The sequence below is a fragment of the Anas platyrhynchos genome, chromosome 5 (assembly GCF_047663525.1).
Source record: "Anas platyrhynchos isolate ZD024472 breed Pekin duck chromosome 5, IASCAAS_PekinDuck_T2T, whole genome shotgun sequence".
NCBI classification, from domain to species: Eukaryota; Metazoa; Chordata; class Aves; order Anseriformes; family Anatidae; genus Anas; species Anas platyrhynchos.
The window spans coordinates 35,338,723-35,357,166 of record NC_092591.1 but is presented as its reverse complement, the minus strand read 5'-3'; the positions used below and the strand labels follow the sequence as shown (position 1 = coordinate 35,357,166).

General features: G+C 36.6%; 1 protein-coding gene across 4 annotated transcripts in view; it reads left to right on the top strand.

Annotated features, from left to right (window-relative positions):
* Positions 1 to 17,572, top strand: part of RBM25 (RNA binding motif protein 25) — a 33,359-nt gene extending 15,787 nt beyond the window's left edge. For 3 of the 4 annotated variants that reach the window (XM_072038813.1, XM_072038814.1, XM_027457941.3), the window contains 13 exons: positions 867 to 1,049; positions 3,224 to 3,277; positions 3,537 to 3,620; positions 7,193 to 7,479; positions 8,388 to 8,592; positions 8,904 to 8,993; positions 10,203 to 10,276; positions 10,949 to 11,099; positions 11,469 to 11,793; positions 12,775 to 13,049; positions 13,500 to 13,598; positions 14,797 to 14,844; positions 16,019 to 17,572. In XM_072038813.1, the coding sequence (XP_071894914.1) occupies positions 867 to 1,049; positions 3,224 to 3,277; positions 3,537 to 3,620; positions 7,193 to 7,479; positions 8,388 to 8,592; positions 8,904 to 8,993; positions 10,203 to 10,276; positions 10,949 to 11,099; positions 11,469 to 11,793; positions 12,775 to 13,049; positions 13,500 to 13,598; positions 14,797 to 14,844; positions 16,019 to 16,111 (1,968 nt within the window). In that variant the 3' untranslated portion in view covers positions 16,112 to 17,572. The remainder of the gene's footprint in view (positions 1 to 866; positions 1,050 to 3,223; positions 3,278 to 3,536; positions 3,621 to 7,192; positions 7,480 to 8,387; positions 8,593 to 8,903; positions 8,994 to 10,202; positions 10,277 to 10,948; positions 11,100 to 11,468; positions 11,794 to 12,774; positions 13,050 to 13,499; positions 13,599 to 14,796; positions 14,845 to 16,018) is intronic. The other variant, XM_072038815.1, reaches the window with a different exon arrangement.
* Positions 17,573 to 18,444: the final 872 nt, after the last annotated feature.

Sequence of the window (18,444 nt, the reverse complement as noted above, 5' to 3'; positions counted from 1 at the left end):
ACCCTGTCACTGCCTTCTAGCTCTTTTCAGCCCCGTTCTCCTTGGCCTGGCAGCCTTTTAAAAACCAACTGAACCCTCCCTTTCCCCTCATTCTTAGCTGCTGCTCTATCAGACCTTTCCCTCCCCCTCACTCCATCTACCACCTGTTGCTTGACAAGATACCCAGCTGGATTCTCAGGTGAGATTCCATTTTTTTGAAAGGTTGAAGGGATTGAGAGGTGGGTTACCTTACTTGGTATGCAGATCGGTGTTTTACCCTTTCAGATAATGTTTAGTGAAATGCACGTCTTGTTTGTTCCTTTCCTTGCTACAAGGTGGAAAGCATCAAAAAGATGAGAGAACCTATGAAGTAATTGATCAACAATACTAAGAAAACTGTTTGTGGAGGAGTAGTTTCTCTAATATAGTTCTCCATTTATAAGTTGCAATTTTAAAGTTACAGTTAGACATTTGTATTGCATGGTGCTTAAATAGCAGGCATTGAGGAACTGCTATTGAAATAACTTAAAAGTTCTGAAGGAAACAGGGCAGAAACTTTTGATCAGGAGTTGGGCTATAGTCACTGCCTCACTGAGTGTGTGCGCTCTCTCCTCTTTTCCTGTCTTCCTCCTTAATCTGTTCTGTTTTAGTATGCAATCCTATAGTTGTTTTCTGCTGTCATTCCACACGTAAAGCTGTGTGGTCCCCGTGTTACTGCTTTTGTGAAAATGTCTGAGTAAAATAATGCAATTGATAACTACTTGTAGAGTCTTTAGTTGTTCACCTATAGCATTTGCTAAATAATGATGACCAAAGGTGAACTTCTGAAATAAAACTAGTATTATTCTTAATTTGTTGATTTCTGTTACTTTGCTGTTTTTCCTTAGAACACCAGACCAGAGACCACAAATGATGATGATGAAGCACTGGATGAGGAAACGAAGAGAAGAGATCAGATAATTAAAGGGGCCATTGAAGTCTTAATACGAGAATATTCCAGCGAGCTCAATGCCCCCTCCCAGGAATCTGACTCTCACCCCAGGAAGAAGAAAAAGGAAAAGAAGGAGGACGTATGTGTTTTGATTTTGGACAAAACAGATTTTTTCTTCAACTCACCTTTATATAATGGCCAAACCTTGTTCAAACACTTTAACCCTAAACTTCTGATGAGAAAACAAATCAACAAGCTTTGATGTCAGCAGCAGTTTCATGTTCTATGCTGAAAGCTAGTCAGTTATAGACACCATCTCTTTGGGATGGTTTAGGGATCTAAGCAACTAGCCTTCTTGGACTGCCAGGTTTGAATCTGGGCAGGTTTGAATCAACCTTTCATCCCTCTGAAGGTGGAAATGCTGAATTTAGTGCAGTTTAAACTGTATGTGCATGTAGGCTTTTCAGATGAGAACTTTACAAAAAACTGTAAAAAGTTTCTGCATACCTTGTGTTTCCATTGAAAGATGCCAGGGCACTTTCGTAATGGCAAGGATTTGCTCTGGTAGTTTTTGATGAAATTCTTCCTCTCTTGCTTATAGTGTGCATTCTTGTAGTGCGCCTTGATCCAACTGCCTGCAGCTGTCTCTCCAGATGTGGATGAACTTCATTAGCTGTATATATGTATGCCTCACAGACTTTGGAGGGATCCTTCAGGGATGAAAGGCATATTGTTATCTTGCTACTTTACAAAATTACTTTTACACGCATGTGTCAATTTGGCTGGATTTGATCATCTGGTTTTCCTATATTGTGTAATGCGAAAAAAATGTTAAGCAGGAATGAATGTTCTGGTTTAGACCTGCTTCTGTGGGTGAGATTTTTATGGATGAAAACAAACTCTGGAGAAGAGGGAGTAAGAATGAGCAAACTCAGACTTAGCTTTTCCAGCCAAATTTCTAACCGTGGGAAAATGGGCTCTGACACTTGCCATTTGCACCTAATATGAAAGATTGGACAATTCTTTGACCAAGATATTTACTCACTAAAGCCTTCTGCAAAGTACCTATTCCAAGGCAATAATTCAGTTTCAAATGCTTATGGGGTTTAAGCATGGTGCAAGAAGCAGTATCTCCCTTAGGGAGTGAGTGTATCTGCCCCACAGCATTGTTAGCTATGGCTAACCTGAAGTACAGGAGTGCTGAGCTGAGAATTTGTCTTTCTTTTCTCTCCCTTCCTTTGGGAGAAGATGCTTTCTTGGTTGAGAACTTACAAATGAGTTGCTGTCTAATGATACCAGCTGTGTTTTTTGTTACAAGCATTGTTAAAATGTTTATTGTTCTGTGGGTACATATATGGCCATGAATGACAGATAGTTACATACTGTAAGAGGCCATCACAGTTTTGAAAGAACTGAGTGCTGAGTCACTGGGATGGAGAGTTTCTGCTAGCTCTGTATGATGTAGAATTTGACCAATCTGAGCTAGTCAAGTAGACAAATACGTTCTTAGCGAATGTGGGTTGCAATTACAGCCCATCATCCCTCCCATATTGGGAAGGAGGAAAAGGAACTTGAAAGTTGCCATCTTTGGCCTGTGTGGATAGAGGTGGGAGTGAAGAGATGGTCCTAGCTCATCGCTCTCTTGGCCATAATGGGGAGAGGAGAGAAGGACTGTGGGGTGGGGGGAAAGGGAAGATGGATGCACATATATATGTATGTTAGGGGGGTGGGGAAGCTTGCTAGCTTCGGGGCTGTTGTCCCCTGAAGGGCTTGGGGGTGAAGAAGACTCCCAATGGTGTTAGCAACTGAGTCTGTTGTTAGTTCTTCTGGATGAAGGCATGACTGATGTGGGGGAGTTGAAAATGTGTGCGGGGAACAGAGTGAGTGGAATCTGGTCTTCTATTTCAAGCACGGGGGAACCTCGCTAATTCGCACTATTAGTTAGTAGGTGCAATTTACCAAATTTTGCGAATTAGCGAGTAAATAAAATCAAGACTTAATGCACCACAAGTATCCTGATTGTTTATATTGGCAAGTGTAGTTTAGTCTTGCTTGTGATGTTCTCATAGCATACTAATATCCTCTAGTATACTTCACAATTCAGTGAAGTCTTCCTAATATGAGACCTCACTATCTATTGAGGTAGTTCAGAGAAGGGAGAATTAGCGAGGTTCTTCTGTAATTTTGTTGAATCAAGAAATAAGGTCACAGCAACACAATATTGCTTTATAGTACAAACATACAAAACATTGTTTTTCAGAGTAGTGTGCAATCTATTTTTAAAAAAAAAAATCTCCGTGGATTTTTCCGCAGATTTTCCGCAGATTTCCAGTGGCCCCACTGATACCTTATCCACTCATCACCAAGGTTCGTTTACATTGTAGGCTTTGACAATGACTATGTTTACTGCTAGTTGCCAGATTTGTGACTCTTGTCCATCTGATTTTTTTATTTTATTTTTTTTTCACTCATTAACATCAGACTGTCAGGTTTGGTACTGCAGAAGGACTTTATTTATCTCTTACAAGACTGGTTGAAAACTTCTAACCTTCAGCTTTTCTCTTGTTCTCCTATGTCTTTACAAATGGCTCTTAATGCTTTTCCTCCTGTCCCCCTTGTTTTTTAGGAGGATATAAATGCTATAGAAATGGAGGAAGACAAAAGAGACCTGATATCAAGAGAGATCAGTAAATTCAGAGACACACACAAGGTAGTATTCTTGTTTTTGCGCTTAATACAAATTAGGCTTTTTCAAAATCCAAAAAACCACTATTATAAAAATTTAGCCGTACATTGCAATGTCACTTAAAATGATGTTTATATTAGGTTTAATATACATGTAGTTCTTTACCAGTCAAAAGACAAATACCACGTTAAAGTGGCCCTTGACATCTTTATGCTAAGACTTCTGATTGCTACTGATTATTTTGCAGTCTTCTCACTTTATCATGAGTAAAGGCGACTTAAGTTTCTACACATACATTAAGTCAAGATATTTATAACTAAAGGCTAAACGGGGCTGCAGTATAAGACATACACTTGAGTGTGTTTCTGTAGGTAGATTTATAACATAATCCAAGATTTTATGAAGAATTGAAACTTGAATAAATTTAAGTCTTTTATTTTAATAGTTCTAAGTGTAAGAGTGGGGGAAAGATTAAAAGTAGGTCAGTGGTTACCAGACTTACCAAACTTTAGATGCATGGAAGAACTGTAAATTCCCATAAAGCTAATCTATTCATTGACCCCCACCATTATGATAGAGATCATATGGTGACTAATGCAAGATGAAACTCACAGCTTGGAAAGTAACATGGAATAGGATGTAAGTATGAGCTTCTGTTTTTTATTATACTTATGGATGCCCCCTCAGAAAAATATGCAAAGGGGTAACTGGCTTGGAAATGTTTGTGCACATCAAATCCCACCTCAGTTCCCACGTACAGAAGTTTCCATTAATGCTATTGCATCTGTGAATGTTTCTGCTATGGAAAATAGTACTTATAGGTAGTAAGGAAAATATGCATGTAATGTTCTTGTTTTAATGTTCAGCTTAAAGTTGGTATTATTTTTTCCCCAATGAGACTGGAATGGTCCTTGGTGTAGGGAAATATCAACAAGCTCCTCTTTTGAGCACGTGCTTTTATTTGAAAATATCCCTAAATCAACGTTAATGAAAACCTTGAAGCTACAGCAAGGTGGAGTATGCCCGTGTTATTCAGCTTTACCACATGCAGTCACTGGGGATGGTACCATGTTTTCACGCAACTTTATCCATGTAAACACAAGTGACTACACATTGTTGGATGTATACTTACTCAGTTTTTCACTTGACTGAAGTTGTTGGAGATGAAAATGTGGGGAAAAACTCTAGAAGAAATCATCTGGAGAAGTTCAGCAATTGAATGCAAAACTGGTTCATGGTGAAACTTCAGTAGAATTGTGTTAAATTCCAAGCCCCAGCAAGTCACTGGTATTGACATACAAACAAGTTATATGCTTAACAAAAACAAGCAAACAAAAACAAAACAAACAAAAACCAAAACAACAAAACATGCTTCATTGTTTCAGAAGCTTTGGGGCATTTTACTGCCTTTAATCTTTATTATTATTGGAGGGGTATTTTGGGGTTTCTTAACATCAAAAAATCAACTGGAAGTAGTCATTGTGTATATTGGATATGTTTAAAAGGGGCTGAATCTTTAGCAGCTGGCTAGTGAGCACAGTGAACCTTTGCATGTTTTTGGTATGAGTTTATAAAACAATAACCACAGACTGTCAGGGTATCAGCATTGCAGGGGGCGTCCATTTACAGCACGGACGAGTCTGAAGAGAGCTCAAGGTAAGATTTATAATTCTTCTACCTGTTCATTTCTGTTCATTACTTCAATATACCTGATACCGTTCCCATCCCATTACCCTTTCAGATCCTCTTGTTTAGGCTGATAGAAGTTGAGGTCAGATTTTGATTACAAAGTAAACGTTTTTTTATTGGATTTTAAGAAAGCAGGTCTACAAAATGGATTTTAATTCAGAACACTTTGTGTATTTACACATGTGTAAATATATTTTTTAAAAAGACAAACAAAAACAACCTCTCTTGAGAAATGCTTTTCTCACCACAAAGTTTTTGAATGGCAAAAAAGCAGGAGTTCTACCAAAGAAATTTCTATTGGAACACCTAAGATAACCTGTAAGTATCAACGACTTCAGTATATAAACTTTTCTTTAAAAGTATTTGAAATTTGAGGTAAGTTGTATTTTTAAAAGTTGACAGCCTAGGTTAGTATCTGACCGTATTGAGGTTTAATACCGTAAAGCTCCTGTAAAATACAGTCCTTTACAAATTGGTTTTCAGCCCCGTGTACCTTGTAGAACCTAAGTTTTGTTTTTCATATCAGTTTTCTACCAATTTCCTACCATTTTTAGTCCCTTTTTCCTTTTGTGATTTCAATGTATCCAACCTTGGTTTGCCTGTATTGTTCTATCAATGCAGTATAGTTTCACTGGATACATTAATCACTAGTGAATTAGCTTTATTTCTGTAATCCTTTGTCGGTTCTCTGGTCCCTGTGCCTATGGCAGAAGAACACTTATCAGGTAAGATTGCTTTTTAAAGTTGTCTTAAATGCTTTGTTTAAAGAAAAGAAAAACAAAAAAACAGAGAAAATGCTGTATGATTGTTCCAGTTTTTAATTTCATTTCAGTGGTGGTAAACGTGGAGCCAAAGGGGATAAACCTGTTTATTCTGCTCAATATGTGTTCAAAAAAAGTGGTATTCTGGCATCCGTCAGGTTGAAATTTGGTATATTTGGTTGTTATTTGGTATATTTGTGAACCGTGTACTTGCTCTTCCTCCCAGAAACATAGCTTATAGGCAAGGTTAATCCAGTGTTGGCGGTCCATGTCCTAGCACAGCATCTGTAAGTTAACACATAACAATTGCTTCCAAGGATGGATTTATCTATCATTCTGTTGATGTATTTTCTATTGTCTTATAGGAATTCTGGTCATAGGAACTGTTTCTAATTGAAAAAAAAAAGTTGCAATTTTGTACAATTTTTAGTAAAACTGTAGCAGGTAACCCTTTAGTTTCTGTGTTTCGAAAGAGCTATTTCCAACCTTTTTTTTGTAACTCTTTCCATCTTGCAGTGGTGGAAGTTAAGGATTCCATTCTGCAGAGTCCAGTTCTTACCAATGAACTGTTAGAACTTTTTTAGGGAGGGAAAAGGGGAAAGGTTGCAGCTCTCTTCACTGTTAAACCACATGCACGATGTGTAAGTGGATAAATTTCTTTACCCAACTTTTCATATAGGATAGTTTTGGTCTGCCAAGACTTCTTGCGAAAACAAAACAAAAAAACCCCACACTGTCCAGTAAGCATTCCACTGAAATATATTTTTCTAGATGAAAGTTCACTTTGTTTGTACCCAAGTGGCTTATAGGGCCAATGGAATTCGTGGCCCACTTGAATCATGACTGGCAGTGCACTGTGTATGTGCAGTTTAGTCAGCTTACAATAAGAGGCCAGCCCTGCTCTGCTAAGGTTGGAGATTGCTGGTCTGTGTAGATCTATGCTTTTGCACGAAATCTAGTCTTGTGATTGCTGCATTTTGATTTCATACTTATGAGTTCCAAAAGATACCCACCAAACCCTATTTAATATTTTAAAATCAATGGGCGGTTTTGGTATTTCCATTACCAGCCTTGTGTGTTGCGCCGGGAAGATCCAGTTCCTATAACTGCAAAATTAACTATGAAAGTTCTCTTGTTGGTTTTTAGAAACTGGAGGAGGAAAAAGGCAAAAAGGAGAAAGAAAGACAGGAAATTGAAAAAGAACGCAGAGAAAGAGAAAGGGAACGAGAGCGTGAACGAGAAAGGAGGGAGCGTGAAAGAGAGAGGGAGCGTGAACGTGAACGAGAGAAGGAGAAGGAACGGGAGCGTGAACGGGAGCGAGATAGGGATCGTGACCGAACTAAAGACCGGGACAGAGACCGTGAACGGGACAGAGATCGGGACAGAGATCGTGAAAGGAGTTCAGACCGCAACAAGGATCGGAGCAGATCAAGGTAAATACACTTTAATTGCTATCTCTTTCATTTTTTTCACTAGTGTTCTTTTCTGAATGTATATAGTTCACGACAACAGCTGCCATTCAAAAAAAAGAATGGTCCTTTTGGAAGATTAGTGTAAAAAAAGGAAATCAAGATTTTAGGAAATAATGTTTTTATACAAATCAGAAGAATACTTTATTTCCTGCACAGCACAAGAATATAACAATTGTAATATGCAGTAAGCAACCCTCCAACTATGGCTTGGATGCTGGTTTTATCAATAATTTTTTTATTTGTCAGGAATTTATCAAGATTTTTTTTCAATTTGTCAAGATTTTTTTTTTAAATCTTTTGGTGGGTAGTTTCATTTCTCCTTGAAGTTCTCCAGTGTCTTTACTTCACTTTTTTCTTACCTTTTTCTTGGGTGTATTTTTTTAATGCAAGGGTATTCCTCTTTCAGTCTTAAACTATGACTAATTGTGTCGGGCTCTATATGCTGGTTTTTTCCCTCTTCAGTGTAGGAAAAATAGCTGCTTCATGTTAAGTTTTCTTATAGGCAGGGTTCATGTTATCATGCAAGCCATGAAGGACTTACTTAAGCATACCCTTTTTGTGGTATCTGTAGCTGTTACTTGTTATGGAGAACTACTAACATAATGAGTTGCAATGTGCTCATGCTTAATTTCTGTAGATACTTGTATTTAATGGTTGCAGTGTTCAAACAACTACGTTTAGATAAAATAGGTACTAAATATATTAAAATATTGATCTGTGCCTATTGCTGTATTGGCTAATTATAAAGTCTTGTATAATCTCACAAGACTGCTCACAAGACTATAGCGTATTATGCATTTGGAGAGGCATCATTAGATTGAGTGGACATTGAGGGCTCTACTTAAATTCGGTCTTTTTGCTTCCTTCAGAGAAAAAAGCAGAGACAGGGAAAGAGAACGGGAACGGGAAAGAGAACGAGAGCGGGAAAGGGAACGTGAGAGAGAACGGGAAAGAGAACGAGAAAGAGAACGAGAGAAAGATAAAAAGAGAGACCGAGAAGAAGATGAAGAAGATGCCTATGAACGACGAAAGCTAGAGAGGAAACTGCGGGAGAAAGAAGCTGCATATCAAGAGGTAGATTGGAATTTCTAAGATTCCTTAAGGAAAAAGAAAACTTCTGCTGGGTGACACTAACTGTTCTACTGTGAAATACACCATTCCTTCTCTCTTCTTAATACGCTTTTAATCTCTTGACTGTATGAACTGGGGCAGGTGTGTCAGTTAATCAGAACAACATTGGACTTATTCTAGGGTCTTAAACTATAAATAACTAATTTTACCAAATTTTAATGTAAACTTTTCAAAACATTAATTCAAACTAACTTCAATGTAGTAGTGCTGTTTTTAATGTTGAGACAAGTGTGTGTCTTTTTCTTCTGTTGTAGCGTCTTAAAAACTGGGAAATTAGAGAAAGGAAGAAAAGTAGAGAATATGAAAAAGAGGCTGAAAGAGAAGAAGAAAGGAGGAGGGAAATGGTAAGGCTTGGTTTTACCTGTGATTTTTTTTCTCCTTGTTCTTTGTGTCCTATTTAGAATAGAACAGTCTGCTGGTATCTTTATGGATAGTGATAGTGTCAATCCTGTATACATGCAGATTTGTTTTTATACAAAAATATCAGTTACACTTGAAAAAGATGTCAAACAAAAGCAGGAGTACCGTTGAAAGTCTAGAAAACAAAACCTAGCAGCTTGATCTTATGAAGGCAAAAGAATGAGAAGTAGGCAGCTGAAAATGCTATGGTTTGATTACCATGTACTACTCCTTTTGTAACCTGTATTTTTGTCAGATTTTTAGCAAAACCTACTACATTTTCTATGCCATACCAGTGGAACTAGAACAGTCTTTATTTCTAACCTGCTCGTGTGCCTGAACCTTCTATAACATTTAAGCACTGCTAAATTTATGGGTTCAGTTCATTAGTTGTGAAATTACCACAGTTACCAATTTAATACTTGAAAGTCTAGTCTGAACTGACAGCTTTAAAAAATAGATGCTTCTGTAGGCTAACAGGTTTTTCCTGAAGATATTATTTTAAATGATGGTGTTAACATTTCACTTCATAATTGTCCTAGAGAAGGGGAGAAGATATGAGAGAGTTCTAAGTAGGAGGTGGAGTGGGAATTGCTGCAAAGCAGAAATTGGAAAGAGATATGGGGAAGAATAAAACAAAAATGAGAAAAAAGACATTTGGTTTACATGCAATTTAACTTTTTTGCCCTAGAAGCTTGGGAGGTGTTCTGTTTTAACTCCAGAAGGCAGCTAAACCCCACATAGCTGCTTGCTCCTTCCCTCCCAGTGGGATGGAGAAGAGAATTGGTAGGGTAAAAGCGAGAAAACTCATGGTTTGAGATAAAAACAGCTTAATATATAAAGCAGAAACTGCAGAAGCAAGCAAAATAAGGAATTAATTTGCTGCTTCCCAGTCGTAGGTAAGTATTTAACGTTTTCCAGGGAAGTTAAGCTTCATCATGCATAGCAGCTACTTGGAAGACAAATGCCATAACTCCAAAGGTTCCCCCCCACTGCCTTTCCTCCAAGCCTTTAATGTTGAGCATGATGTCACACGGTATTTCTGTGTCTGGAAAACTGTACTTTGAAGCACAGCAGATAGTAATATTAGCAAGTTAATTTATTACTAGATTTTAAACCAGAAATAACATTACTTATGCTTCAATTTGTTGCAGGCAAAAGAAGCCAAACGGTTAAAAGAATTCTTAGAAGATTATGATGATGACAGAGATGATCCAAAATACTACAGGTATGTCTTTGTATAGATTCCAGGCAAGAAAATATTAATTGACCATTTTAACACAATTGTGGGTTTTGTTGGCAGAGGTTCATGAAGCTTACATTTGAGTGATTAGGTGGTGATGTAAGGGACATTAATTATTTTGTCATTACTTGATTAAGGGGCAGAGGGAAAAGGAAAAGACCTTTTATTGCTACTTGCTAATGCTTGGGAGCAGCTGCTCCTTCCTGCCACTTCAGTGATCAATTACAAAATAAGGTGGAGAGGGCAGGAAGAATGGATGAAATGTCTCTAAATAGTTCACTACAAGGAAGCTCTGAGTTGTATCAAGAACAAGTGTATTAAGGATGGGGAAAATCCTTCAACATGGTACTAACTAAAAACTTGGAACAAATTAGTCTTACAGAAATACGTACTTGTCAAGAACCAATTCTGATAAATCTGATTCTTTTCCTGAGGTGATTGGCAGTCATATTTTCTCTTTAACATGATGAGGTAAATTCCGTATAGTAATGCAGGGAACTTGTATTTTTGCAACAGAAAAATACAGGACAGTAGATGCTCTTAAAAAACTCTTGTTTTTAATTAGTGGAAGACCTTTTTATCGGGTGTTTCTTGTATTGTCATATAAGGTTCACATTTGGAATGTTCTTTGAAATGCCAATTCTGTATCTTTTGTAGGGGTAGTGCTCTTCAGAAGAGGCTACGAGACAGGGAGAAAGAGATGGAAGCAGATGAACGGGATAGGAAAAGGGAAAAGGAAGAACTAGAAGAAATTAGGCAGCGCCTTCTGGCAGAAGGACACCCAGATCCAGATGCAGAACTCCAGAGGGTAAGTAGCTGTTGATCTGACAGGGGAAAACATCCCTTAGTATTCTGCTGGTATTCAGTAAAACAAAAATGTATTTAGCAAGCAAAAATTTGTAAGAGTTGAAGGTTAATATTTGTTGTATTTTCTTTCTTTAAAAAAAATAAAAAAATCCAGGAAAGCAGTAAGAATATTGGAAATGAAAAGTAACTTCAGATCTGTGCTTAGATGGAGCTCAAAAACAAATGGTGGATTGACTTTTTTTTATACTAAAATGGCAGTAGTTGCATGTATTTGTTAACAGACTGCCAGGGAAGCAGTGGGCCTTTAGATTCTCTTTAAACAGTGCTGGTTTTGAGAGTTTCTTTTTTTCCTAATTCTATTTCATTGTAGATGGAGCAGGAGGCTGAGCGGCGTAGGCAGCCGCAAATCAAACAAGAGCCAGAGTCTGAGGAAGAAGAGGAGGAAAAAGCAGAAAAAGAAGAAAAAAGAGAAGAGCCAGAGGAAGAAGAGGAGGAGCCTGAACAAAAGCCCTGCCTTAAACCAACTTTACGACCAATCAGTTCTGCCCCATCTGTTTCTTCTGCTAGTGGAAATGCAACCCCTAACACACCTGGTGATGAATCTCCCTGTGGCATTATTATCCCTCATGAAAATTCACCTGATCAACAACAGCCGGAGGAGCATCGGCCCAAAATAGGACTTAGTCTCAAACTGGGCAAGTTTACATATTATTTTGATTTTCTATATGGGTTCATAATTAAAGAAAAAGCCAAAATGAGCAGTCACAGAGTTCTCTAACTATATTGAACATTTTGGCATATTCTATCAAGTTGTTGTTATCCTGATGATCTGATTGATTTCTACTGTCCAGTAGATACCTTTTATGGATCACTTCTAAAATCTAGGGGGGGAAGAGAGAGGGAAGTTCTGTCATCCTCAAGGCTTACTATTTTTTTTTAAGGAAAGCTCTGAGTTGGGATTAATAATTCTATGTGAAAGCTCTTTGCTACTCTTCATTGATGCAAGTATGTTAATTAAGGTACTAGAGGTACCTTAATTAAGGTACTGCCTTTATTTATTCGCAAATACTATTGATCAATTTTCAAAGAAGAAAACTGAAAATGAGTTTTTTCACCTCTTAAAGTAGAATTGATGACAATTGCAAATAGAGCATGAGTGCAGAGTTTCTTAGCAATTTCCCAATGTTCTTAAAAAAAAAAAAAAGTTCTGAGTAGCAGAATTAGCGATATTTATTTCAGAAAGCTTGTGCATTTATGATTTCATATTTTGATTGAACGATATCAGGGCTGCATTTGAGCTCACACTTAAATCTTGAATGAAGAGTGACTGTGTGCTCTTAGGTTGACAGATGAACACTTTTCCTAGCATTAGATTCAGAGTAACCTTTCATCTCTGTGCTTTGCCTCTGGTAGAGTTTGAGCTCGTGCCGTAGTCCCTTTCTCTTAGTTAGGGATGCTAATTGGTTTCAGAGTAGAAAAGAGCAGCCTGTTTTTCCTGGAATCTTGAAGAAGCTCAGTTTGAGCTTGGCATTTTTATAACAAATTGTGAGAGATTAAAATATTTGTTGGCATTCATAGATACTTATATAACACAGCTACTCCTTGAGAAATACATGAAGAGCAAACTAGCTTCAGTTGAATTTTATGAATATGTAATTCTGTCTTATGGTTTGTAGGTGCCTGCAATAGTCCTAATCAGCCCAATGCTGTGAAAAGGAAGAAGCTTGCTGTGGATAGTGTTTTCAATAAATTTGATGATGAAGACAGTGATGATGTGCCCCGGAAAAGGAAACTCGTACCCCTGGATTATGGAGATGAAGATAAAAGCAATATTAAAGGCAGTGTCAATACAGAAGAAAAACGCAAACATATTAAGAGTCTCATTGAGAAGATTCCCACAGCAAAACCAGAGCTCTTTGCATATCCTCTTGACTGGTCAATTGTGGATTCAGTAAGTTAATTTGTTTTTAATAATTCACAAAAAGCAGAATTTTTTCCAAACAAACTTCTGAATTGCATAGGAACACCTCATTCCTGGGACTGCAGTGGATTAAGTAGCACCATCAAATGGAATCAGACTTGAGTACTATATTTCTTTTCCACATTTAATACTTATTATGAGCATGCCTATTGTTTTGGTCTCTCCTGAATTGTTTAGTAGTGTTATAGAAGGTGTCTAGTAATGACTCAATTTGTCTAGTAGTGTTATAGAAGGTGTATGTGTGTGGGTCATCTAGAAACATTTCCGATCGGATATCAGAAATACTGATTCTAAATCACTATGGGTTCTTTCTAAGCTAGTAGCAAAAGGTATCTTTCACTAAACAGTAGGGTTTGTTCTAGCTGCCAGTATTGTTTCAGGGAAGTAAAACTTATGGATTACGGTGTGCTTTTTCTTCAGACACTAATGGAACGTCGAATTAGACCGTGGATAAACAAGAAAATAATAGAATATATTGGTGAAGAAGAAGCCACGCTAGTTGACTTTGTTTGTTCAAAGGTTAGTATCTTCTTGGTCCGTTGTTCCCTTTTTAAGCTACAGCAATGATGGCAATACCTATTTTTGAAGGCAGTCTGTTATCTTCTCTATATATAATACTGGTGTGCAGTTGTCAATGTACTTGAAGTTAGTATGTACTCTGTTTTACAGATCACCTCCTTTCATGCTTTCATACAATTTGTGTGTGTCAGATGCTGTTCTCTTAGATAAACATATGGACTGGATTGGATTGATGAAATAAAAGCAGCTCTTATGCTTGATAGTTTGACCATTAGATTTCAGAGTTAATAATTCATTTGCTGTTAACACTTAACTTAAAAAAAAAAAAAAAAGATGCCTGAATTCAGGGAAAGCCCGTAGGCTGACTTTGCATAATTTTTAGGTTAACTAGATTAATTTCTTAAAAAGCTTTTTAGATGCTTTGTTTCTTCAGTATTAAACAAATACTGAGGCTTTAGACTTAGAATTAGATGTCATTCTGCCATACCTTTTAGCCATTACATGACTTGTTTAAAGTTAACTCTGCAGAGATTATTCCATCAAGTTAGAAACTAGAAGTCTAGTAACTTGCTTTCTTATACATCACAACATCTTTATTGATGTTTCATAGATAGGGAATTTCAAAAACCACTTTTGTAGCATGGGTGGTTAGTAGAAAGTGAAAAGCAGAAGCTGAATATTTGCAAAATTTTAAATTATATTCAAAAGAAACATAAAAATAAAATTGTTTTCTAGTATTAAATGATATATTACGATTCTGAAAAATGAAAATACTATGAAATGCTTAAAAAGACAGATTTGAAATTCAGTTAAAGTGATACAGGGAGAATTTTGCTCAAGATTTGGCTTTAGTCTTCTATCAGGAATGTACTGTTGGATAAAGGGGAGCTTACTTAAATTAGGAGAGCTTAACTGATGCACAGATAGCCAGCAAACAGAGGTCCTGTTGAATCTCTGAAGCTTGCTGGATCATAATCCTCAGTAATGAGCAATAAACTAGTACTCACTATGATTGAATCTGATGTAGTTTAATATTAATGTTACCCTGGCTAATACTAGAAACTAATAAATTGGAAACACTTCCTCATGTACAAAGTATTCAAAATCCTTGAAGTACAGACTGATTTTTTTTTTTCCCCCAAATATGTTCAAATAATTTACTTTGAGTTTTCAAACTAAAAATATTTGTTCCTTTCAGGTTATGGCTCACAGCTCACCACAGAGCATACTGGATGATGTTGCCATGGTAAGCAAAAACTGTATAACTGAGATAGCTTCTGTGATATGCAGAAGGTAGCAGTCAGTGTGTGAATTAGGAGTCCATAACAAATACTTGGTGTTCATAGAACGTGTATATTGTAGGGTATTATGAAAGCTGTTTTGATTAAACATGTAATGCTAAAACAGACATGACTTTGTAGTTGTGGCATCTAAATACAAAATACTGATCGCTGCTGAGGGCTTCTTTGTATTTGGAAGTGTTGAAATTCTGTCCCTAACATTAGAGAGAGGTTTCTGGTACAGTTCTATTACTGTTGAATCTTGAACTTCTATTTATTCTCATTCTTGTAACTTGATTTTTATAATTAATGTTATGGTAGGTTTATTCCTAATTAATGAGTAAAAGGTGATCTTCTGTAGACTATGAAAACTTGTGGGTTTTTGTTGTTTGCTCGGTGTTAGAAGGAGGAAACTTTATGAAATAAGGCTACTGCTTCAGCTTGTCTTCATAGATTGAAAGGTGATTAAGTAGTGATTGTTTCCTCTCTTCTGGAAATAAAATTTAGAGGCATCAAGTTGGTAGGAGTCAGATTCACAGCACAAGTCAGTAGGTGGTTTTTGGTTTAATATGAGAAACTTCCTGAGAAGTTTTGTGTGTGTTAAAATTCTGTAAGGACTCAAAAGAAGCCTGGATAGTAAGCTCAAGGAAGAGAAACCCATCAAGGGATTTGTTACTAAATAAAATAGGATCCAAGGAAGTTCCAAGCTGAAAATGAGCAGAGACTTACAGAGAATTAATAGAAAATTCCATGTGTCCATTTTTTTACATTCTTCCCAGGCTTATTTCTCTGCCTTTTCCCAAGCCATTATTAGGAAGTCATTAGTGGTGCTTTTATATCTTTGTGCTCAAAGCTGCCTTATTCAAGTACGTAATTAAAGTCATACTAAGGTATGAAGTATATAAGATATATACTTGAAGTCAAGCCAGGTGATAAATGCAGGACAGACGAAATGAATAAAATCTGATGCCACACTCAGATGCTTAACTTTGATTTGATCAGCTCTACTTTGATAAAAATGGTATTGTCATCTTTCTTTTGACTACAAATGGCAGACTTTGATATGTCTACTAGGATTAATCTTTATTACTACAATGCCTAACCTAAAAAAATAATCTGTGAAATGTGTATTTCCCACAGGTACTAGATGAAGAAGCTGAAGTTTTCATAGTCAAAATGTGGCGGTTGTTGATATACGAGACAGAAGCCAAGAAGATTGGTCTAGTGAAATAAAGCACTCTCCTTGCTTCTAGGGTTCCATTTTTCAATTTTTTTTCCATCGTTCAAAGACTTTGAATTTTCTCTGTTCTCAGAGACTTGAGACCTGTATTTTTTTATGTAGAAAATGTGAATTTTTTTGTCCTCTGCTTTGAGGCCCCTTTTACCCTTCTCAGTTAGTTATCTGAAATCCTGCATTGGTTCTCTTTATAATTCACCAGGTACAATTACCGGTATGTTTTATAAGCTGCAGCTACTGTACACGCTCTCTGGTAATCTTGTTATGTTACTTTGATTCTTGTAAATATTAAAAAAAAAAAAAAAAAAAAGGCCCATTTTGCAAAACACTTGCACTTAATGTGGAACTATTATCAGTTACGGACGAAGACAGATGATTTTACTGCAAATTTAGCAGCTTTTTTTTTTTTCTCTATTCTCCCTCTTTTTATTTAAGGAATGATCAGAATACAGTTTAAAAAATAAGCGGCTTGAGCTGCTTTCACAGAACAGCTTTGCGTGTTCTTCTGGTCCCTTACCTGCCTCTGGAAAAGAAGTTTCCTTATACTTCTGATTCTGACATGAACCAGAAGTAGTCTTGGTACTTCATTGCTCATTTAGAGTTACTAGTAAAGCTGGGAAGTTAATCTCCTGCAGATGCTCTGCTTCTTTCCTATGAAGTGCAAGTTGCAGGAAGTTTTTTATTCTCAGCTCAGTTAAAACAAGAGCAGGACCGTAATTCAGTAAGTGCTATTTAATTTTTTTAAACCTAGCTTATTTTCTGCTGAATTCATTTTATCCCTTCTCTATTAGCCCTTCTGTCTCCAAAGTAATCAGATTTTTTTAAAGTTATTTTTAAAAACTTTTTTTTTTTTATAGAACTTAAGGAAGAAAAGACACCTACTTGGGAAGCTTCAGAGATGTAACTGAGTGTAGCAGTTGACAAGAACTAAACCATAAATTTTCAAACAAAACTGAATTCTTGTTTTTATCCATACTGTTAAAACAAGCCCTGACTTTTGTTTTCTACTGTAAGCAGTCTATTGTCCACAAAGAGGGTGATATTTTCCTGCATCGTTTGTATGGATTTTTATAAATAGGCTGATGTGATACAAATGATGAGATGTACTGTAAACTGCATTTTTTATCTCATACCCAGGTAAGAAGACAAATCAATAATGTGCTATGAGCTGTCTTGATTGCAGGAGGACTGTGTTCCAGGGAGCAAACTGTCAAACATTTTTAATTTTTAAACACAATTCTTAATAGCAAACAAATTAAGTAAAGGTGTTCCAGTATCTCTGTATTGTATTTAACTGAAGGATACAGGTTGACCTGTTCAGAAAACATAACTGTGACCTTGAGTTACAAGTTCTTTGTATCTGGAGAGGACACTTGAAAACACTGTTCTTAACAAACGGGATCGTGTAAAGGTTCCACCATGTAAATATTTCAGATATTAAAAATGTATATATTTGATTTAAGGACTGACATTTTTTTGAGTCTTGTGCAGTACAGCATGCAATTTTAATTAATGTTTGCTTTCTGAATCCAATGAATCAAGAAGTGTTCACAAATTAGGGGTGTTTCTTTTAAACTTGCCACTTTGGGTCACTAGAAGCCTGCAAATACAGATGTGATCCCAGTGTGTTCGTTCTCATCCCTGCAGCAGAATGCTGTTTACCTTGAAGTCTAATGCTTGGATGTTCCCTTTATGTTATGCTTAAGTTTGCATGAAGCGCGCACACTTACATGCTGCAATCTTCCTTTTTTTTCTGCAACTTCCCCATTCTCCCCATAGTTTTGGATCAGCACTTACCAAAAAAATATGCAAAATTCTAAAGTAGTTCAAAATATGTTCTGTTTTTAGTATACATAGAGAAGAGGTGAACTTCATGGGTGCTTTTTGTTCTAATGCATCATTCTCTGTCATAATTGGTATTTAAACAGACTAAAGACAACAGATGCTTTCTAATGCTACTGTGAGACAGGTTGCCTGATGTGCTTGTTGAGATTCTTCAGGGAAAGTTCAAGTCATGAAACTTCAGCTTATTTTCTTTTGCCCTCCATTAAAGCTGTATATTTATCTTCTACTACTATTTATGAACTGGACATAAGCATGTAACATTCCTAAGGAGACCAAAGGAAGAATCTCTGTGAGGAAGACATCTATGAAATTAAATGCCCTGTTGCAACATACTAAAAAAATTAACATTCCAGTTTAAATTTTAGAAGTTGAGGCTTTCATCTGTAATGGAAGGAAGAAGGAATGGTCACTACACTGTCTGGTTTTTGCAAGTACTTCAACAAGGTTTTCCTCTTTTCTAATGCAAGCTGTTGCTTTAAAAAAA